The 23,313-nt window shown below is 42.9% G+C and overlaps 2 protein-coding genes across 2 annotated transcripts; both read left to right on the top strand.

Moving 5' to 3' along the window:
• Positions 1-114: 114 nt before the first annotated feature.
• Positions 115-4,089, top strand: LOC120650517 (4-coumarate--CoA ligase-like 1). Its single transcript, XM_039927668.1, has 6 exons — positions 115-1,765; positions 1,979-2,171; positions 2,379-2,521; positions 3,178-3,245; positions 3,354-3,456; positions 3,673-4,089. The coding sequence occupies exons 1-6, from the start codon at positions 755-757 to the stop codon at positions 3,787-3,789; spliced, it is 1,635 nt and encodes a 544-aa protein (XP_039783602.1). The 5' UTR covers positions 115-754; the 3' UTR covers positions 3,790-4,089.
• A 12,581-nt stretch (positions 4,090-16,670) lies between these two features.
• Positions 16,671-22,555, top strand: LOC120650515 (4-coumarate--CoA ligase-like 1). Its single transcript, XM_039927666.1, has 6 exons — positions 16,671-17,687; positions 20,451-20,643; positions 20,998-21,140; positions 21,837-21,904; positions 22,017-22,119; positions 22,326-22,555. The coding sequence occupies exons 1-6, from the start codon at positions 16,671-16,673 to the stop codon at positions 22,440-22,442; spliced, it is 1,641 nt and encodes a 546-aa protein (XP_039783600.1). The 3' UTR covers positions 22,443-22,555.
• Positions 22,556-23,313: the final 758 nt, after the last annotated feature.

Below are 23,313 nucleotides of genomic sequence, written 5' to 3'. Positions count from 1 at the left end.
GTTTAGCTGCTTACATCAACATCTTTGTGGATGGTGATTTTTTCTATAATTTTTTTATGAAAGTTAAATAAGTTTGATTTAGGACAAAACTAAAATAAACTATATTTTTTTGCAGAAGGCTTTTTTCATTGCTATGAAATAGAAATAAGGCTTAGCCACATTCAAAGAACAAGATAACATATATTATGGTAGAAGAAAGGGCCAAATGAACTTCAACTATCAATAACATTTCATATACCCAAACAAAACCTTTAAGATTTGTCCAAATTATAGCTCGCTTTAGATTTGTCCAAATTCAAACTTCCTTAACTTTACTAAGTTCATAGGAACAACCATAAATACTTGCTACATCTAATTTGTTTTATTAAATTCACCGTGAAATATGTTCTTATAGTGCATTTGTTTCGATACTATAGATGTTATTACTACATTTTTCTAAAAACTTCGTAAAAATTAGAGCAGTTTGACATAGGATAAACTTAGAATGCACTACGATTTACAATGGAGGGAATAGAAATCATTGTTTAACAATAATGTTACTATCTTATTGTACTTCTCACAAATAAAACACGTAAGACAAAGTTAATTGCCAAATTGCATAGAACAGACCGTAGATCTCGCTGTCCTTTTCTGACCATATGACCGTTTAGCGTCAGTCACAGACCAATAAGATCAGGAGAGGAAGGAAGGCAAACCGGAGCTCCATCCCCACACTCTCTCTTGTCGCAGCACACCAAGACAGAGGCAGGCAACCATGGCGGGCACGGCGTCGCCGGCTGCGGTCTACGGCTCCGACGGCATCTACCGCTCGCCGCGACCGGTGGCGCCCATCGCCGCCGATCCGGAGCTCTCCATATCCGACCTCGTCCTCCGTCGCGCCGCAGCGTGCCCCTCCGCGCTGGCGCTCGTGGACGCCGCGACGGGCCGCGCGCTCACCTTCGAGGCCCTCCGCTCCGCGGTGCTCGCCACGGCCGCGGCGCTGTCCTCCCGCGCGCGCGTCCGCCGCGGCGACGCCGTGCTCCTCCTCGCGCCCAACTGCGTGTTCTACCCGGTCTGCTTCCTCGCCGTCACCGCGCTCGGCGCCGTCACCACCACGGCCAACCCGCTCTACACCCCGCGGGAGATCGCCAAGCAGGCCGCCGACGCCCGCGCCAAGCTCGTCGTCACCGTCTCCGAGCTCCTGCCCAAGATCGCAGACCTCCGCCTCCCCACCATCCTCCTGGACAGCGACGGCGCGTCCCTGCCTGACGTGACCCTCTACTCGGACCTCATCGCCGGGGTCCAGGAGACGGAGTACCGCCGCCCTCCGACGCGGCAGAGCGACACGGCGGCGCTGTTCTACTCGTCGGGCACGACGGGGGAGAGCAAGGGCGTCGTGCTCACGCACCGCAACTTCATCGCGGCGGCGACGATGGTGACGTCGGACCAGGACCAGCTCGGCGAGGGGCGGAACGTCTTCCTCTGCTTCCTGCCCATGTTCCACATCTTCGGCATGTCCGTGGTCACGCTCGGGCAGCTGCAGCGTGGCAACACCGTCGTCGTGATGGCCCGCTTCGACGTGGACGCCGTGCTTGCCGCCGTGGAGCGGCACCGTGTCACGTACCTCTTCTGTGCGCCGCCGGTGATGATCGCGCTCGCAAAGCACGGGAGCGGCGGCAGGTACGACCTCAGCTCGCTTAGGTGCATCGGCTCCGGCGCCGCGCCGCTCGGCAAGGACGTCATGGAGGCTGTGGCCGAAAAATTCCCCAACGCCGAGATTATCCAGGTGACCGAGCATTTGGAACTGTGCAGTTTTAAATTTAGTAAAATTCTTAAATTTAGTAAAATTCTTAAATTTAAAACTTTGCATTAGTACACCGGCAGTGTTTCATACTCTTGTAACAGTAAGACAGTTTAGACGCCTAAGCTAGCAGAGCACTTTTTTCATGACATAGCGGCAATACTTTTGTATCATGGGTCATGATGCGACCTCTTGCAGGGTTATGGTATGACTGAAACTTGTGGGATCATATCGTTGGAGTACCCACGAAAAGGACGTACCCGTCAGTTTGGTTCAACTGGAGCTCTTGTCACTGGAGTTGAAGCAAAGATTGTCGATGTGAAGACAATGAAGCATCTCCCTCCGAATCAACTAGGAGAAATCTGTCTTCGTGGACCAAACATAATGCGAGGTAAATTAGCATAATGTGAGGAGAAATTTGGCTTTCTGTATCAATGGGTAGTAATTGGCATGTTTAACAAGGACAAGTAGCTTTTATATCAAGATACTTTACCTACAAACTTGTCTGACATGAGTTACTGTATCTACATTGTTGTTCACCGGGAACTGGCCAAAACACCTTGTCAGAGTTTCTCCTTACTTGTTTGCGCATATATAGGATATTTCAACAATGTGCAAGCTACTGAATTCACAATCAAACAAGGGTGGTTGCATACCGGTGACCTTGGATACTTTGATGAAAGAGGCCAGCTTTATGTTGTCGACAGGCTTAAAGAGCTGATCAAGTACAAAGGCTTCCAGGTAAAGACATTCATTTATTTTCTGAAACTACTTTTCAGTATTAGTAAGTCCTTTTTATAATTATGCAAGGGAAAATTAAAATTTCCTTATACCGAATTTTGGCCCATTGTTCTAAGTCTGTTGTACTCATGCCATGTGTCCGTTGTAAGCATTATTGAAATATCATACACCATAGAAACATTCGCATGACATCTACATATATAGCTCGGTATCAACAAAAGATTTAAACAATGTTTCTTTATTCTTGTTGTCAAAATATCAGGAGTTTCATTACATCTATATGAGTATATGACATCCTTCTGGAAACAAACAGGGTAGTACTACTTTAGGAATATTTGTAACTGATGGAAATCTCAAGTGAAACAGAATGTCGGTAGGCTCACTCTTTCAGTAGAACCATGGCCTAAAGAGAAGTTTTATAAAAAAAAGAGCAAACTCAAGCATGGTAAGCTCAAGACGAGTTGAATAAGTCAACAAAAGGATGTAATAATAAACGAACAACTTGAGAAGATATCACATTTTTAATTATAAAAACATTTAACTGTATGAGGTACATTTGGTCAAACCGTCAACCTTCAGTGAAACTTCTTATATCTTTTGTAACATATTAATTTTATCATTTAAGGAAGTTTATATCTTTCTTTATTCACTGGCAGATTGCTCCTGCTGAGCTTGAAGGATTGCTCCTGTCTCATGCAGAAATTCTTGATGCTGTTGTCATCCCGTAAGCTAAAAATCTTAGATTCTATTGTTTATAGCTGCTTAAGGATAAAAAAAGTCTTCAATTTTGTTGTTTACTTGTCTCTTATTATGGAAGTCTCCTTTTGCCCAGGTATCCTGATCCTGAAGCAGGGGAAGTTCCCATTGCCTATGTTGTTCGATCACCTAAGAGTTCACTGTCCGAAGTTGATGTCCAGAAATTTATCGAAAAGCAGGTAAGGCTGGTTAGAAGCCTGGCTTAATTGTGACCAGCAACTAGTTTAACTCTATAAAAATATTACAATATCTCTCCCACTAGAATGAAATATATATAATTCCTGAATGGACGATGTTCTTTACCCTCCATTAACTGATTGTTGTTGTGTACCCCCACATCATCTGAATGTGGCACTTCTAACACTGTAATGATATTTTCGTGAACTACATTTCAGGTCACATACTACAAGAGGCTGAGGAAGGTTACGTTTGTGGACAGTGTACCAAAATCTGCTTCAGGAAAGATTTTGAGAAGAGAGATCATCGCCCAAGTCAGATCATCCAAGTTATAGCAAGTTAATCTTCTCAATTTCAGAACAGTCTTGTCACTAGGTTCCGCTAGACGATTTAGCACAGAGTTTAGATATCAAGTCACTATGAGGAACCATACATCCAGTATAGATACGCACTAGGTACTAAGGTACATGTCACACCCGGTTTTTAAAAAGAAAACCGAATGCATAACTATATGTATGTCAGAAACAAGTTCCGTACATATAGTGATGTCATAATGGAATAATGAGCAACAATGTCATGTAAAAGAGACTTACAACACTAACCGACTATCAGAGATGTACAACTTCTCCTGGAAACGAAGGCTCCACACCAGGTAATCGACCGGGGGTTGCGTACGCCTAGAACACAACAATATCTTCAACTTCATTGCAACTTTCTTCTCTGAGCAGTGTTGGTATAGCAAGAGTGAGTACATGTCGTACTCAGCAAGTACATTGGAAATAAATGACATGAAAGACTTAAAGCAAGGATATAGGCTGGCTGAATAAAGCGGTAAGCATTTTAATTAACAGTTGAGCATTAAAGTCTAATTACTATTTATGAATGAAACCATCCCATATTTATGAAAAAGAAATTGATAACATTATCATATATCAACTTGGAACATTAAACAACTGAATTAAAGTTATGATTTCAATTAAGTAGACATGTGAGGGTCCGAGCCGCTCTTAACCATGAGCACGGCTGATATATCAGTTTTCACTCTGCAGAGGTTGCACACTTTACCCACAAGTCGCGTAAAAGTTCAAAAGAACTTTGGACCCAACCATGTTGTGCTAGCTAGGCACAATACCATACTTCCTTAGGTGTGAGTGCATAGGGACACTACGAGGTCTTTATAAAGACTCCCTAACAAGTAGTAGCCCGCTAAAGTTTCAGCCGCTAGGCGAGTGCACCCTCCCCCAAAGCGAGTGTACCCCGTAGGCGTACCAACCCCTTTGGCAGGCCGAGTACCCCTCTTAAACCTAGTCCCCCTCTTGCGCCTTTCGGTAAGCTACTAACAAGTTAGAGAAATCTAATTAATCAGCCAAGACCAGAGCCATGTAGTCTTTGTGGTTGCGCTATTTTCCCGGGTGGTCGCTGCATGATTGATTTTAATCAAGTTCACAAATTCTTCATCAAATTGTTCCAAAAAGTTATCAAGTATAGTATCCTGTCTCAAGAATTATTGTTGTAAACCACCCATAACCATTGTTCAGCAGCTAAGCAAACTACCCAAAAGATTTTATAAAAGAAACCCGGCTATTCAAGGACATGGATAAACAAACATGATAATAGGTACCCATCAATTTAATGCATGCAAGCATAAAGTAAATATTATTAGGACCAAATATGATCAAGGAATATACTTACCTTAAATCTAGATAATAATTGCTCAGAGTCTTCAACTCTTGCTCTTGCAACTCTTCATCTTTATAGCTCTCGAACTGCGTTCCTTTCTACTCGCGACAAGCATCGGGACAAACATACAAGAAACAAGTAAAACAAACACAACTAAGAAAAGAGCACTAAGTAGAAGAAAAGTATTACAAGAACACTATAGGATAGGGCTAGAAGCTACTATCACAAGAGCGTAGGAAACATTAAATTCAGACTTAAAATGAGGAAGATATAAAGGTTTAGGTAAATCTCCTCCGACGAGAAGAGTATTTTAGATATTGCATGTGAGATGATGGTACAAGGATAAATCATTAGAAAGACATGTGCACATTAGAAAGTAATATATCACTTTAATAATCTAATTTCATACTGCGGTATAATGGCATAGTAATAATTTGATAATTAAATACTATACCATGGAAGCAATACAAAGCTAGTTATTAATATGATATCAATCTGTAGTGTCCATGTAATACTTAACAATGAAATGATATTAGAAATAATAATACCACAATATGTTTAGGAGAAAAAGTGGTATCAACTAGTGTTTGCATCCAAATTCTAGAGTGAATCCTTATTTTCTCAATTTTAGCCCCAAATTCTATATATTTAAATCATCAACTAGTGTTTGCATCCTCTAAGCAATCATAGCAACATTGAATATTAAATCAAGATAATCAGCTCCAACCATCACTTAAATTCCATAACATTACTACGATGCGGTGCTGCGATCAAGGTGCTCATAACCGAGAGCGACTGACGGTGAATCGATCCGATTTAACCTTGCAAGGTGAACCTAACCAACACGGCACGCAACAGCCCCGTCGGACCCCACGCACCAACATTTCCCCTTCCCGCCTCGAACTACAGGAACCAGGAACCAGCCCAATGACATATAGTCAGCCGAGCCCTACGTGAGACCACTAAAAGTAAACATACGCAACCCCTTTCTCCGCGGCCACTCGACTACCCTAGGAGTTGGGTGCGGGTTCCTGTACTTTCGAAGCAAAGCAGTACTCGGCTTACCGGTTTCGACTACCTCCTACTCTCGGCATGCAGTTAGTACAATTCAAACTCGATCACAGGGCCAGACAACGGACGGTCCTTAACCGACACAGACGGGGCTAACCTTTCCCCACCCGATCTCCAAATTCTTTTCCTTTCCCGCATAATACAATATTCCATATATCCAAAATATAGAGGTATCATATATCTCGCGAGTGACTAGAATCACTCGACTTCTACCGGGATCTATTAAGCATAGCATTTCTATCATCCCATACATACTAGTATAACTCAAGGGAATCTAGGGATCATGCAACTAGGGTTCCAAACAACTCCTAAAACTTAATGCACAAGTAATAGATACATATATAGATATCATAAATTTAAATTAGTAGTTTGTGCATCGGGGCTTGCTTTGAGTCTGCTGCTAAGCACTAGGGTCAGCTGGGCCTTGGGCCGACTCCTCACGAACCTCCTGCTGTGGGGCTTGCCCCTGCGACTCCTGTGGCTCCGCAACCACCTCGTATACGACCTCCTCCGCCGCGGCTGCTACACGTGTGCATATGCATGTGGTATCAGAATGCATGCATGATTTATAAAAGTAACAAGTAACCCATAACTAAACTAATTTCTACTACACGCACTAACTACCACTGATTTAACCCTGCTCAGCCCCTGCTATACCGGTCAGACCGGTACACCCGACCGGTCAGACCGGTACACCCGACCGGTCAGATCGGTCCCATATAACCTAACCAATCTACCGGTGAGACCGGTCCATCCGACCGGTCAGACCGGTCCTACCCAGACCAGCACCTAGAATCCATGTCGCGGTGAAATCCGCCCACCAATTCTAAAACCCTTCTAGGAACTAGTTCAGGGGGTGCATTTGGACGTTTTTGACCAGAGGAAATCACCTAAGATCATCTAGAAAAGGAAATCGATCCACTCCTAGCTAAAATACCTTGGATGAATCCTTTCCCCATGAATAACTTGGATCCACGGCTCCTCCAAGGAGAGAATCGCGAAGAAGAAGCTTCCCCACGCCGGTTTGATCCTTCCTTGGCCTTGAAATCAAGTTAAAAGGGAGGATTTGGGGAGTTTAGGGTTTGGGGCGGGATGAGCTCGAGAGAGAGTGAGAGAGAGAGAGCTGACGGTGAGAGAGTAGGAGTGAGAGAGAGTGTGTGGTTTAAATATTGTGGGGCCCAAAACGGTTGAAATCAGCTCAACCGGTCAGACCGGTTGCTCCGACCAGTCAGACCGATCTGGCCCGGGCTACCAAGCAAAGTTTTGGTTTTGTGGTTTGTCGCATGAACTGGGACTAATGACCATGATTAACTAAATTATGGAATGATTAACACCTAATTGTTACACCTGGTGTGCGTGATAGCCAGCGTGGGCAGAGGGGCTACCCAGCAAGCCAAGGCACGCATGACTGCTCGACTACCAAAAGCAGCGGCAACAACGAACATGGAGAGACAAAATAGAGGAAGAGAAAGTCATGGAGGGGTTCTCACCGAGATGCTACCGAGTCGGAGTGGTGGTCACGAGGAAACGGTTTAGCTGCGGCAGCACCGTGGGCGGCGGCGGCGGCCGGCGATGAAGGGCCGACCAAGACCGGCAAAACAGGTTCGTCTCGACGAGGGAGTCGTCGTGGTGGTGCTGGATTGGTCCGGCGGCCAACGAACGTGGCAAATCAGCGGCGAGCACCGGTTGACTGCAAGCTTGCGGCGGCGACATTAGGGCGTGGAGTCGAGGGCACGCAGGGCCGGCAGCGCGGCGCTGGATCTGACGCATCTGGTGGCGGCACAAGCGGCGCAAGGAGACTCGCGATGTTCCCGGTGGCTGCTGGGGCTTTCCTTTGCTGGCATTCAAGAGCACGAGAGATCATTGTGAGATGGGGAAAAGACAGAGGAAGATGAGGGAAACTCGTTCAGGGCTAACCGGCGGCGGGGGTCCTCGGGATGGCCGGAATCGAGGCCGACGGCAGCGGCGGCGATCTGTTCCGTGGGTGACGACGTTCCGACACGGCACGACAGGTGATGGCTTCTGTTCCTGCTTCCTGGGCGGTGGCGCTTGCTTTGGCGAGATACTGCAGCGGTGGCCGGCGATGGCTTGTTTCTGTTCGAGTAGAACTAGCTGGCGGCGCTGTGCAGAAGGGCGATGGCCTCCTGGTGACGGCGCTGGGTGGGACGTGGGCATGCATGCAAGGCTGGTCTCTTTGCCCCTTTTTTTTTGTATGCGTGGTGCGGTGGTGCAGGGTTGCAGTGGGGCACGTGGGCAACCTAGGCAGGGCCCCTTGTGCCACGCGAACACGACGAGAGAGGAGGATGCGTAGGGTTATGCAGAGGGGCGTCGGCAGCAGGGAGTCGACGGGGAGGCCTGGTGTGCGTCCCGTGGTCGAGTCGGGCTCGACTCCATGAAACGGGTTCGGCTAGTTGGGCTCGAACATCTTGCAGGCCTGTAAAAAGAAGATGGAAAAAGAAATTGACCACGGAGAGAAGGAAAAGGGACAGAAGGGACGACATCCAAGTGGGCAAGATTAATTTAGGCCTATGCATAGAAAGCTGGTCACAATGAGAAAAATAAACAGAGAGGGAAAAAGGCTAGGCACTTGAGGTAGATTGATTTGGTCTACGGCTTTAGAGCGATGGTCCTAGTCGGAGGTGAACGGGCTGTTCGAGAGAACGAAACAGAAAAGCGAGAGATCGGTCAAGATCGTTAGCGGTTACGATAACTTAGCATTGTTAGAACAACACCGAAAATGATCCATGCAGCATCGTTTCAGGCATCATTTGATCGAGGTGAAAGGTTAGAGATTCAGTAAACTCGATGGAGGAAAAACCAGTTGAATCCAGATCGGGAAGATAAGGGAAAGGATTTGAATCAGTCAGAATATATTTTCAGGCTTAAAATAAATCTAGAAAAGTCTAGATAAATATTTTAATTCATGAGAAATATATTCAAAAAAATTCCCAAGAATTCCAAGAAAAATCCTGGAGATATTTTGAGACACGAGAAGTCCAAATAAAATACTTGAATCTTGTGGAAAAGATTTTAGAACTTTCCATTAAATGAATTTAGAACTAGAGAAAATGAGAATAATTGCCAAAAAATTCTCGAAATATGTAGAAGATGGATAATTTTATTTAAAAAGATATTCACAACCCAAAATTGAAGTTTTGGGGTGTGACAGTACAGAACTACAGATCAAATGATGTTCGCAAGATACTACATTCAAAAAGGAATGGAGCCATCCTATCAATCTCATGCTTATTTTTTTTGTTATCGTTCATACATCGATAACTCTTCCTTCCTATAATCCTGTGTAGTCGATCATACAGTAGGTTAGACATTTCTACATGATGGTTATGATTGGAAGTTAAATTACTGTAATCATGCATATTTGAATGCATAAAATAAAAATCAGAAATAAACTGTCCTGAATACTGAAATACAGTGGGATGATTTATCGATAAGTAATATTTGATTTCTAAGTTGTAGCTAAAACCCCATTCCCCGAGTGCCTTTCTGCAAGAAACTCGAATTCCTCAAATGAAGTAAAAAAACCAAGGTGTAAAGTGCAAAATTATGCAGTGCACTGGAACCATGAGGTTTGTTTAACAGAGATTTCCTCCAAAAATACCATTCTAGGCTTTTCTTATTTTTCCTTATGCCCAACCCCAATCTATTGCGAGCATTTTAAAAATATTTTATTTCGGGCCGAACCATCTTTATTGTGTATCGATATTGAGTTGGCATGTTTCGCCTAGGCAATCGTGTATTCGTGTGTGGTTGCAAGGGTGCTGCAATAAATCCAAAGAGATTTCAGAATTTCTTCATCCCGTTGCAAGGGTGCTGCCGCCTGCCGGCCGGAACGGTCGTGTCTCGACAGCATCATGGTATCCCCGTCAGGGTTAAAATATCTGACCGGTTAGCGGTAATCGCCGACCTCCGGTTCCGGTTTATCGGACCAGTTTGACCGGTTACCGGTAGAAATCGGTCAAATTCAAATTTGAATTCAAATGACGCAGTTCAACCGGTTCGTACCGGTATACCGGCCGGTTAGACCGTCAGGATTAATTTTTTTTCTTTTTTGGTTTAAATTCAAATACCCGCAAAGTATACTAAATAAATATTTGTATAACATATTTTAGTTTAAATGAACCCTCTAACCCTCTTTTATACTACTTTTACATTGTATTTGTATACTTTTGTATGCACGTTTTTTTATTTAACTTCAAATCCCCGCAAACTATACTAAATGAACGAATTTTGAAAAAAAATTGACACCATTAGATTCGTCGCATCTTGAAGTATTTTTAGAAATTTTTTAAAATTTTTCATTTTTTTGAATTCAAATTTAAATTTTGAATTTGGACCGATTTCATACCGAACCAAACCGAAACCGGTCCGAACCGGTTTGACCGGTAACCGGTCTACCGACGGTTTGGTGAACCCTGATTCCCCGTACGTTTTCCCGGCCCCCAACCTCGTCCTGTCCGCTCATCGGCGCCGCCGCACGCCGTCCGTTCCGTCCACTGACCACCGCGCTGCAGCTCCGTCGTCCTGACCTTGCAGTACGGCATAGTATAAATAAGAAAAAAAAGTCTATAAATAATGTCGACGTACGGCTGGTCGTCATCATGTTGTGGTCAAAGTTTGAGGACATGCATGATGCATATGTAGGGGTGGTAATGGGCCATGGCCCTAATGGCCTCTTCACAGTCCAATAAAATCCTTAAAATTTTTAGTTCAAAAATAATTATGTTTAGAGTCCGGCTTTTTAGGACCCGATCCTTAGATTTTCTAGTTCAAAATGTTGGGCCCTTTACCACCCTATGCATATGCATATGCATCTCCACCTTCTACTGTCTCTCTGCTGCTGACGCGACGACGAAACCTTTCTCTCCCACTGTTCCTCGAAAAAAAAACTTTCTGTCCCACTAATTTTAAATTCTGAGTTTGTTTATCATATGAAACTCTCACAGAACGCCTACCGGCCAAACAGGACAAATACAAAAGTTAATAAAGAATCATTTTTTGTGCCCAAGCAGTTTTGTGATATTCATGCGTATCAACCAAAGCCCTTAGCTAAAACACAAACATGTACGGATAAGATGCATGTACGTATTCCCTCCGTTCCAAATTAATTGCAAGTCATTCTAATCCGTTTGGAGGGGTCAATGTATTTCAAATTTGTTCAAATTTATACAATAAAATACTAACTTTTATGATATCAAATAAGTATCATTAGATTTTTTAATTAAATATACTTTCATAGTACATCTATTTGGTTCTATAAATCGTTTTGTTTTGGAAGAAGGTTCTATAAATCGTTGTAATCTTTTCTATAACTTTGATCAAATATAAAAATAGTTTAACTCTCCAAAAAAGTCAGAATAGCTTACAATTTGAAACGGAGGGAGTACTCTGTACTCGCATCATTTTCTCAGCATTTATTAGAGAGCACAAACTTTCATATATGCCTTCATTCTCTTCCTTAAAAGAATAATGATACAGATTAGAGAAGTATTATGGTAGAAGGTCTTACCCGTTGCTATATATGTAATAGAAACGGGGCTGAACCTGGTTTAAAGGAAAATAACAAATTCTATGGTGGAAATTAGAGAAAGGCTAATAATATGGCCACCTGTTCGCTATATCTTATTACCATATATCATCCTAAATCAATTTAATAGCCAGCTCATGAATAGTTGGCTATATACGTGGACTACATCATTAATATATATACTCCCTCCATTCACTTTTGATAACTATATTTTAAAAATTCAAAATTTTAAAAATGATAGCTATATTTGCTATTGGCATGTGCTGTGGCAATAAATAGCACTAGTAACGAGGAGTTTTCAGTTAAAATATTGGAAAACCAACAAAAAAGTCTATGTTGCATTTATTAGATTGACAAGCACATTTGGAGCCCTGGTTCATTTTGCCATATGGAAATACATCAATAAAAGTTGAATGGAGTGAGTATATGATTCATCTTCCCTCTCTCATTCTCTCACCAAGTTTATTAGAGTCCGTTTTACAATCGGCTGAGAGCATACTATAAACTTGCACTCCGCTTCTTCTCTCTCCACTTCTCTTCCCTCCAACTTAGCAAAAATACGATGTGACACTCCATTTAGCCCGTCTACGTTTAAGGGCTAAACAAAGTTGGACTATCAATATCATATTATATATCGAAAGTATATAAACCTTTAAGAATGAGAGGAGTTAATCAATGCGGTTAGGAACCAACCAATCGAGTTCAAGTCCTAAACTTCGTTCCTTTTGAGGGCCGGGCACGTGGGACGGTGGGAGTGCAGAGTTCAAGTCCTAGACTCCGTTCTTTTTTAGGGCCGGGCACGTGCACGTGGGAGTGCAGCCCGTGCGACTGCACAGGGTCCCTATTTTTATAGAACATCTATCAGTCCACTAGCCCAGCAATATTCTCCATCTCGTGCAAGTCCTGACACCCAAGCAATATGCTAGCGTTACTGGGCGAAGCTAAATCAGCGGTCGAGCGCTGATTGAGAAACCAACGCGCAACGCACATGTGTCCAGACGACCACCCCATGAAACACTACTGCGCGCGCCCCCTACCTGGCTACCTCCCTCTGCCCAGATTCCGTTCACAGTGCTGCACACGTCCCCCCCGCCCAGATTCCATTCTCTTTCTGGTTTCCCCTCTCTCATGTTGTCTCGGGAAAATAACATTTTCTTTTTTCTCTAACATTTACTTTTCCATATTTTGTGCTTCAAATTTTGTTCCTATTTTTTCTCGAATATTATTTCAACAACTTATAAGAAAAATATTCCAAATGAGATGTTTACCGTCATTATATCGTGTTTCCGATATATTTTTTTGACAAAATTTTCATAGAAAGTATGCTAAAAAGTTACCTCGAGAAGTTGTATTTATTTTACAATCTGTACGGCAAACTTATTTATCAAAGTTGTGTGAAAAGTTTTTCTGATAACATTCACATGGAAGTTATGTTCAAAATTATTCTTTAATAAGTAGGCTGAAAAGATTATACGTAAAAGATGTACATACCGTGATATTGTGTTAAAAGTTAAGTGAAAAGTTTTTTTTTGACACAATTAATTTACGGCCGGGCGTAAAGTAGACCAGCCGTACGGCCGCGCCGACAATGGGTGTATGCATGCATGTGAGAGACAATGAGAGAAGGAAAAAGTACATGCATGAACATAATTTAGAAGATAAAAATATTATAGTTTCAAAATCGAGCATCGAAATCAAAATCCAATTGTACAGTTGTGATTGTTTTAATAAAAACTTCAAAATAAGATCTCACACCACTATATTTTAATGATATATTCTTTTTTGAGAGAAAATACTTTTTTATGTATTCTAATTTGCTTATGATATTTGCGAAAATTGCTTATGGATTTACATAATATTGCTTTGCATGCTTGAGTTCAGTTAAGTGGGTATTAGTGTTATATTGTTGTAAAGATAGATTGTTTGATGTTATTAGCGGATAAAGGTAAACAACTTTGTTAGTAGGTGAATATTGATTGCATGGATCAATACTAGGCAACTTTAGCAAATTGGTTTAGCATTTTAACTAATTCATTTTGGCATTTTTTCATTGTACATAAAGCAATTTATGTGTCTTCGAAAATATTGTCGAAACATATTCAAGTGGGGTCTTGTTTTGAAGGTATCATCGAAAGATATATAGTTGTGCAATCGGAATTTGAATTTGATGTATAGTTTAGAAATTACAATTTTTTTAAATTTCAAAATTGTTTGCACGTGCCACTGTCCGTGAGTCGGAGTGCCAATTTAGACTGTCGTGCAGTAGAGCAAACGTACGGCCAGCCTTAATAAAGTCATTACCTTTTTCTTTTACAGTTTGTATAGCGAACTTATGTATCAAAGTTGTGTGAAAAGTTTTTCTGATAACATTCACATGGAAGTTAGGTTCAAAATTATTCATTAATAAGTAGGCTGAAAAAATTGTACGTAAAAGATCTATGTATCGTGACAATTGTGTTAAAAGTTATCCTAAAAATGGATTGGAAGTTATAAATAAAAGCCATGTTTAAAATCGCGAGCTAAGACGTTTAGCAGAACTCCTTCCAAAAAGCTAAGAGAGTTATAGCGAAAATTATAGCGGAGCTATCTATTTAACGGTTTGCAAAAAAAATAGACTCAATACATACAAAATAGAAGCATCATTGGTCTAACATTCTAAAATAGACTCAATACGTCTCTTGACTGCCTAACTGTGCCCGTGCTGCTTTGTCTATGGTCCACCCTAGTTATATTGATTCTTTATTTCTTTTGGCTACATCTTTAGTGGAAGTAGCAGACATAATTTATTATCACTAAATCCTGTAAAAATCCCTTTAGCGGGCATAGCGAATAAATGTTGTAATATAGCGTAATGATAGATCTCTTAAAAAGCTAATAGCAGACTATAGCGGGCTATTTTGTACATGGGATAAAAGTTATGCAAATCATAAAAGATGTGTTGAAAATTTATTGTCTAATAGTTATGCCGGAAAACACCATCCAATAGTTATTTGGAAAAAATTATACCGGCTCATAAGTTTTAACTTTCTAAAAATAGAAAAGTAGTGGAGAAGAAAACTTTCCAAAAAAGGAAAATTCGGTTGCTGTCCGATCGAGCGCTGGTTGCCCTCCCAGCGCGCGCTCGCCAATTAGCAGAGCCCGCGTTACTGGCCGGCGAGGGCTCCTCCCGGCCCGCTTCGATATTCTTAGCCACCTGCAGCCGTGGATGCTTGGACGATCGACGGTGGAGGTTCTGGTCGCTGGCCTGACCATGCTGCACGTCTAGTGTTTGAAGATTTTTTTTTCAAAGAAATCTAGTGTTTGAAGATTGAAGCTACGTCTTCCCTAAATCTAAATCGGCCCAATATATATGATATATATTATCACCACCGAAAGATTGAAACTAATAAAGGTTATGCAACTAGAATTGACTAGGTACAATCTTTTTATATATCTTTTTAATACATTGTACCATTATCTTATTTTGTTGGTCAACTTTGTTAGTCTAATTGTCCCTGCTCGCAGTTTCGTACAGGCCCGTTGCGCCGGCACAGCCTAGTCGTATTTGATATGAATTCTTTAGTTAGCTTGGACTGTTAGATCGTCTTTATAAACTTCAACAGTGCAAATTCTTCTTCTTTTTTAGAGTAACGTGGAAATTTCTTTGATCTTCTCAACTACGTGGTCGTTTTTTTCTTATCTATATCTATTTCGCTATTTCTAAAGCAAGTAAGGTTTGCACCTCCATTTTTAGTTTGGTTCATCTTGTGCCATTGACAGTTGGGCCTTAGCCCATAACATATGTGAGTCAGACCAGTCCCCTCCGTCCATGACTCAATCACTTAGATTTCTACAAATTAATGTACGAGCACATATACTTATGTGATACTTATATAAACTTTGTTCATAGCAATTCCGGGACATAATTGGCAAGTTAATATAATTTGCTTGGCTATCCAAGGCTGGAAGTCAACGTGCCAATGTTAAAACCAGCCATTTGACCACTTGACCACTTTAGAAATAGTTATAACTAAAGTTTCCATTTAAATTTTTATTTTGGTCCATCCTATATTATTGACAGTTGAGCCTTAGCTATAACATATGTGAGTCAGACCAGTCCCCTCCGTCCATGACTCAATCACTTAGATTTCTACAAATTAATGTACGGCACATATACTTATGTCATACTTATACAAATTTTGTTCGTAGCAATGCCGGGACGTAATTGGCAAGTTAATATAATTTGCTTGGTTATCCAAGGTTGGAAGTCAACGTGCCAACGTTAAAACCAGCCACTTGACCACTTGACCACTTTAGAAATAGGTATAACTAAACGTGTAATGTTTCCATTTAAATTTTTGGTTTGGTCCACTGTGTCATTGGCAGGTGGGCCTTAGTCCATCCCATATGTAGTTCGGACTAGCTCTTTGTCCAATACAGATCCTTACAAATTAACGCATAGACAACTTTATACGTATTCGCTACTTATACCAACTTTGCCCGTTGCAACGCACGGGCAAATTTTCCTAGTCTCTATCTATATCTATATCTACATCTCTATCTCTTTCTCTATCTCTACTATTTTTAAAGCAAGCAATGTTGTTTCCTCAATCCGTCAATCGGAGTTCTAATAGGAGTTCGGACAAATCAAGCGGAATCTTAAATGGAATCCGAACAAATCAATCAAAATCTTAATCGGAACAACGATGATCAATGTCTCGTACAATTATATCACGACATGTACATCAAGTGAACGACCTACATCCAGTGAACGAACATAAAGTTGATAGCACTATATAGAACTATTATATTATCGGTAGCAACGTACGAATACTATGCTAATAATATATATCGCACCAAACCAGGAACATCCGGAGAGGAAGATAGGCAAATCAGAGCTCCATTCCGTTGCAGCAGCGACAGGAGGCAGGCATGGCAACCATGGCGGACACGGCATCACCGGCTGCGGGCTACGGCTCCGACGGCGTGTACCGTTCGCCACGCCCGGCGGCACGCAACGCCTCCGACGCGACGCTGTCCCTCCCCGACCTCGTCCTTCGCCGCGCCGCCGCGTTCCCCTCCGCGCCGGCGCTCGTGGACGCCGCGACGGGCCGCGCACTCACCTTCGAGGCCCTCCGCGCCGCGGTGCTCGCCACGGCCGCCGCGCTGTCCTCCCGCGCGCGCGTCCGCCGCGGCGACGTCGTGCTCCTCCTCGCGCCCAACTGCGTGCTCTACCCGGTCTGCTTCCTCGCCGTCACCGCGCTCGGCGCCGTCGCCACCACGGCCAACCCGCGCTACACCTCGCGGGAGATCGCCAGGCAGGTGGCCGACGCCAGCGCCAAGCTCGTCGTCACCGTCTCCGAGCTCCTGCCCAAGATCGCCGACCTCCGCCTCCCCGCCATCCTCCTGGACGGCGACGGCGGCGCCTCCGCGCCTTCGGATTACGCCAGCACCGTCACCCTCTACTCGGACCTCGTCGCCGGGGTGCAGGAGACGGAGTACCGCCGGCCGCCGACCAGGCAGAGCGACACGGCGGCGCTGTTCTACTCGTCGGGCACTACGGGGGTGAGCAAGGGCGTCGTGGTCACCCACGGCAACTTCGTCGCGGCGGCGACAGCGGCGACGTCGGACCAGGACGAGCTCGGGGAGGGGCGCAACGTGTTCCTCTGCTTCCTGCCCATGTTCCACATGTTCGGCATGTCCTTCGTCACGCTTGCCCAGCTGCAGCGCGGCAACACCGTCGTCGTGACGGCCCGCTTCGACGTCGACGCCGTGGAGCGGCACCGCGTCACCTACCTCGTCTGCGCGCCGCCGGTGATGATCGCGCTCGCCAGGCATGGGACGGGCGGCAGGCACGACCTCAGCTCTCTCAGGTGCATCGTCTCCGGCGGCGCGCCGCTCGGCAAGGACGTTATGGAGGCCGTGGCAGAAAAATTCCCCGACGCCGCGATTATCCAGGTGAGGGAGCATTTTCGAGATTCTGTAGTTCCATCAGAGCTGCCCGCCCCTCCTCCCCCGCCCCCCCCCCCCCCCCCCCCCCCTTTTTTTAAATGAAGAACATTTTTGTATACTACGTACGCTATATATCCCGATCTAGTATGTCCCTATGAGGATAAAGGAGTGAATTAGAACAATTTAAAACATTAGCTTATGACTTGAACTTAAAACATTCTCAAGATCAGGACCGGCCCGGCAAAATTAGGAGCCTATGCCAAACTCTAAAATGGGACTTGCTATATCTTTAAAGAAATAGAACTACAATAATCAATGTACAAATGCAGAATAGTTCTAGCTCGTACGAAGGACTTAGTAGATACTCCAACAAAAAGAGATAGTTAAATTACTTCTCTAGCATGTCTGGAGTATTTTTCCGGCAGGCAGTAGGCTGAACTGAAACCAGGACTGGAAGTCTGAAATTAAGGGCGTGTTTGGCAGAGCTCAGCTCTGGAGCTGCTGCTCCACCATAGAGCAGCTCTAGCGCGGAGCTAGGCTCTCATTGTGGAGCTAAAGAAATGCGTTTGGCAAAATAACAGCTCCAGCTCCAGAAACAGAGGTTTTGATCGGATTTCCCTTTTTTGCCCTTGTTTTTTTTGTTTTCTATTTTTTTTCTTGTTGCGCCTGTACTAGTGCATGGAGCAAGGAGGATGTCTTTTTTTTTTTGCAAATATCAAATAAACATGCCATCCATTTGATCACATAATAACTTTGATCATCACAATCCGTTAACACACATCAATTGTTCAAATGCTAAGAAGTATAAAATTTCACTATTCCATTACAAGCTAGTTCCAACCAAGAGCGAGTGTTGTGGCAAGTTCATCCTGAAAAGTATCCATACAAGTGACACTGGCTTCCGCAGTAGATGTATTCGATGCGTCTGCTGGAACGGCAAATTGTTTGTACCTTTGCGGTATTGTAGGCATAAAATTAGGATCACGATCAAATCGAGCGAACAACTTGCAAACAAGTGCGGTATGCTCATCATTCCAAGCCATTTGATCACCCTATCCATGATTCTCGAAAACATTGTTGAAATTTGCTACCACAACACATGAGTGAAATTCTAGATAGAAGAATAATATACCTCATCATCCCTTGATTTTTTGTTGGAGCGTCTGTTACCCCTGGATGTCAATGCCGCACCCACCGGAGTTCCGGCCATGTCGCCCGGGCTGTGCTGGCCGCCGGCCACGCCCAGGCCGTGAAGGCCAGCCGCGCCCACGCCCTGCAGACCGTCGGCCGCGCCAAGGCCCCCAACGGCGGCCGCGCCAAGGCCGTCAAGGCCAGCCACGCCCAAGCCGCCATGTCCGGACACGCCGCCGCCAGCGGACGCTGGATGACGAAGGCCTACCCTAGGGTTTCTTGGGGGTTGATTGGAGGAGGAAAACGGCGGAGGCGGTGGAGGGGGAACCGAGTTCGACATCCCGGCGGCTCGCCGGACACCCAGATGCCGTGATGGTCTACGGCGCCGGCGCCCAGGGGAGGAGATCGGAAGAAGAAACGTCGGGGAGAAGAAGCGTCGCGCGCCGGAAACGACGGGAAAAAAAAGGGGAAGGGGTATGTGTGACGGATGGCAAAGATGGATAATTTTCACCAACTCCATAAAACTGAGTTTTCAAAGCACTCTTTGAGATGCTCTATAGAATTGGTGGAGTTGGGAGCTAGATCCATGTTTTTTGCGGATCTGGAGTTTCTGGAGCCGAGGCGTTTGGCTAGAAAAATTTGGAATGGAGTTGTTTTTTTAGGATCTGGAGCTGTGCCAAACACGCCCTAACTATCAGAAGTCGTTGGTCAGATTCCAGAAGTATGAAATAATAAAAATTTTCTAGCATATCACCTTGCGTCCCTGGGTCCAAGTCGTATGTAGACTCTGGCAGATTAGTAGCAATACGATTGGTCGATCAACGATCATCCACGGCGGCTGGCTTTGGGCAATTATCGTGATGCACCAGCAAGGCAGTCAGCTACCACTTTGGAAAGCCAGCAAGGCGGCCTCGGCAACAAGGAACGCTGGTGATTTGAAAATAGCATCACAGCAAGACTGATTAGGACAACAAGCAACGAACAGAGTCGTATGAGGATTTATCCGTGGTATCAATGACAAATATCACCTCTAGTCTATCATGAAGCTCCATTAAAGATATAGTATGAGAATTTATTCCATGCTATTGATGACAAATGATACGTCTAGTCTATCCTGAAGCTCCATTAAATATATACTTCCGATGATCAAGTCTCTCATGTAAAGATTTTGAACTGCCGTAAAGACGCCACACATGTAAGTTTAATAAATCAAAACTCATAAAAGGAGCGAATTTTCTAAGATTTAACAGTGTTATGCATTCAGTGGTAGGCGATGTTTCCGTCGACAGCGAGGCGTCTGTGGTGACTTTGTCAATATTAAGGAGCCAGCTCAGTCTTCGAAGATGCTCATAGTGATTGGGTTTGCTTATGGTGTTCATAGAGGTGTGAGTGTACGTGCGTGGTGAGTGTCTGAGTTATACTGTGTAATTAAAAAAATTCATCATAAACTCTCTTTCGATCGATCTCGATCAATGATATCTCCAATATGGAGGTTCTTTGTGAATGAAAGGCACTCCCCGCAAATGGCCACCGTTGCTTGATACTTACCAAAGGGTCGAGAAAGATATTAAAGTGCCAGTGCACCGAGCTTCAAGAGCAGTTCACACTTTAGACTAACCTGTGGTGCTCCTCTTGCAGAGCTATGGTATGACTGAAACCTGTGGGATGATATCGTCGGAGTACCCGCTAAAGGGACGTACCCGTGAGTTTGGTTCAACTGGAGCACTTGTCAGTGAAGTGGAAGCAAAGATTGTCGATGCGAAGACAATGAAGCATCTGCCTCCGAATCAACTAGGAGAAATCTGTGTTCGTGGACCAAACATAATGCGAGGTAAATTCAGATTGTAGTGGGCAGGTGTTGCTTTTAATCGTTCTCTGTGTATTTTATGATCTGGAGGGGAGCTTTATTCGCTAAAGATACCAATTTCTAGATCAATTACACACTACCAAGTTCATTCAAATGATATTACAAGTTTACAACGGTCACTGCAGCTGTTTATTGATAAAGAACAATTTATCAATGGCTAGTGATTGGCATAATAATTAAAAAAGAAAAGACAACTAGCATTTGTATAAAGATACTACACCTATTCCCTGTCATAATTCTATACTCTTGTTCACAGACTATGGGCCAAAAAAAAACTGGTCAGATTTTTCTCCTTACTTTATTTGGGACATTGTATAGGATATTTCAACAATGTGCAAGCTACTGAGTTCACAATCAAGCGAGGATGGTTGCATACTGGTGACCTTGGATACTTTGATGAGAGAGGCCAACTTTATGTTGTCGATAGACTTAAAGAGCTGATTAAGTACAAAGGTTTCCAGGTAAAGAATTTCATTTTTTTTAAAAAACTAATTTTTAATTTTAGTGAGCCATTTCTTATAATAATGTTAGGGAAAATTAAACTTTCCATTATACCAAATTGTGGCCTATTTCTTTTTATGTCTGTTCTACTAATGGCGCATGTGTGCTGTAACTTGTAAGCATTGTTGAAATATCATACGGCGTGATACATTCACTCAAGATCTATACCCGTAGATAGCTCGATATTAACACAAGATCTAAACAATATTTCTTTATTCTAGTGGTCAAGGTATCAAGAGTTTTTTTTTGAAGGACAAGGTATCAAGAGTTTGATTGCACGTTAACATATATATGATTATATGACATCCTTCTGGAAATAAAGAGGGCAGTACTTTAGGTATATTTGTAACTATATGGAAATTTCAAGTGAAAGAGAATGCAGGCGCAATCTTTCTGTAGAACCATGAATGAAAGAGAAGCTTTACCAAAATAAGCATTGAGCAACTTCATCCGGCGGTAAGCTGGAGACAAGTTGAATAGAATGGTCACCATAATTCACAAATGACTTAAGAAGCTCTTACAGTTATTGTAAGAATTTTATCTGTATGAGGTACATTTGGTCAAAGTACCTCATAAAGTCAAACTTCTTATTATCTTTTGTATCTTATTTTATTATTATTTAATGGAGTTTTGTATCTTTCTTTATTTACTGGCAGATTGCTCCAGCTGAGCTTGAAGGATTGCTTCTGTCTCATGCAGAAATTCTTGATGCTGTTGTCATCCCGTAAGCTGAACAGTTTAGATTCTAGTGTTTATAGCTTTTTTATAGAAAAAAAAACCTTCAATCATGTTGCTTTCTTGTCTCTTATTTTGGAAGTATATCTCCTTTTTCCAAGGTATCCTGATCCTGAAGCGGGGGAAGTTCCCATTGCCTATGTTGTACGATCGCCTAACAGTTCACTGTCTGAAGTTGATGTCCAGAAATTTATTGAAAAGCAGGTGAGGTTGGCTGCAAGCCTAGGCTTAATTGTGACCAACAACTAGTTGATCTCTAATAAACCTCCCACTAGAACGAAACATCTGTGATTCCTGAATGGAGTATGTTCTGGACCCTCCTCCACTAACGGAATGCTCAGTACTCCCACGTTAACTGAAATATGACCCTTCTAACATCGTAGTGACTTTTTTCGTGCACAACATTTCAGGTCACGTATTACAAGAGATTGAGGAAAGTTACGTTTGTGGACAGTATACCAAAATCTGCTTCAGGAAAAATTTTGAGAAGAGTGCTCAAAGCCCAAGTCAGATCATCTAAGCTGTAGCAAATTAATCTTCTGAATTCCAGAACAGCGCTTGTCTCTAGGTTCTACTAGATGCATGATGGAATAAAGGTTCTGCCTATCCCAATCCCTAAAATCATCAGAAGAACTATGGTGTGAACACGATTATTTAGTCTAGGAAAAAGTCTATATCACCCCCTCAACTATGGGGTTGGACTACATAACCCCCCAAACTATGAAATGGTCTAATATCACCCCCCCTGAACTTTTCAAAACCGGTCAAATTACCCCCTAAATCAGTTTTGAAAAATCATAGTAAATCACAAAAAAATCATAAAATAGAAAATCGAATTATGTTAGACTCCAAATGAGTAGATCTACACAATGAACATATAATATGATATGCTTTAGTATATTTTTTTTGCTGTAGCTTTAGATCTATGTTTTTCTTCATAACTGTAAAAATTTGTACTAAAGCATACCATATTATATGTTCATTGTGTAGATCTACTCATTTGGAGTCTAACAGAATTTGATTTTTTATTTTATGATTTTTCTGTGATTTACTATGATTTTTCAAAACTGATTTAGGGGGTAATTTGACCGGTTTTGGAAAGTTCAGGGGGTGATATATACTATTTCATAGTTTGGGGGGTTATGTAGTCCAACCCCATAGTTGAGGGGGTGATATAGACTTTTTCCTTTAGTCTATATTTTGGAATCTTGAATTTACCAAGTATCATTGCTGTAATGGGATTATTGAGAAAGATTAAAGAAAAGAAGAAGAGAATGGGTCTTAGAGTCAGAGTATTTGAAGTCCTCAATGAAGCAAGGAACGTCTATGTTATAAATATTGGGTGACTAACATTTTTCGTACCAACCAAATCTTACGTCCTAAACAAATATTCCCTCT

The sequence above is a fragment of the Panicum virgatum genome, chromosome 9K (assembly GCF_016808335.1).
Source record: "Panicum virgatum strain AP13 chromosome 9K, P.virgatum_v5, whole genome shotgun sequence".
Classification (NCBI taxonomy): Eukaryota; Viridiplantae; Streptophyta; class Magnoliopsida; order Poales; family Poaceae; genus Panicum; species Panicum virgatum.
The sequence above is the reverse complement of the archived record's forward strand: the minus strand, read 5'-3'. Positions and strand labels throughout refer to the sequence as shown.

Coding starts and splice junctions, on each gene's coding strand:
- LOC120650517 (XM_039927668.1), top strand. CDS start 755: ATGGCGGGCACGGCGTCGCCGGCTGCGGTCTACGGCTCCGACGGCATC. Junction 2,522..3,177: donor TCAAGTACAAAGGCTTCCAG/GTAAAGACATTC, acceptor ATTCACTGGCAG/ATTGCTCCTGCTGAGCTTGA. Junction 3,457..3,672: donor AGAAATTTATCGAAAAGCAG/GTAAGGCTGGTT, acceptor ACTACATTTCAG/GTCACATACTACAAGAGGCT.
- LOC120650515 (XM_039927666.1), top strand. CDS start 16,671: ATGGCGGACACGGCATCACCGGCTGCGGGCTACGGCTCCGACGGCGTG. Junction 20,644..20,997: donor TGGACCAAACATAATGCGAG/GTAAATTCAGAT, acceptor GACATTGTATAG/GATATTTCAACAATGTGCAA. Junction 21,905..22,016: donor CTTGATGCTGTTGTCATCCC/GTAAGCTGAACA, acceptor CCTTTTTCCAAG/GTATCCTGATCCTGAAGCGG.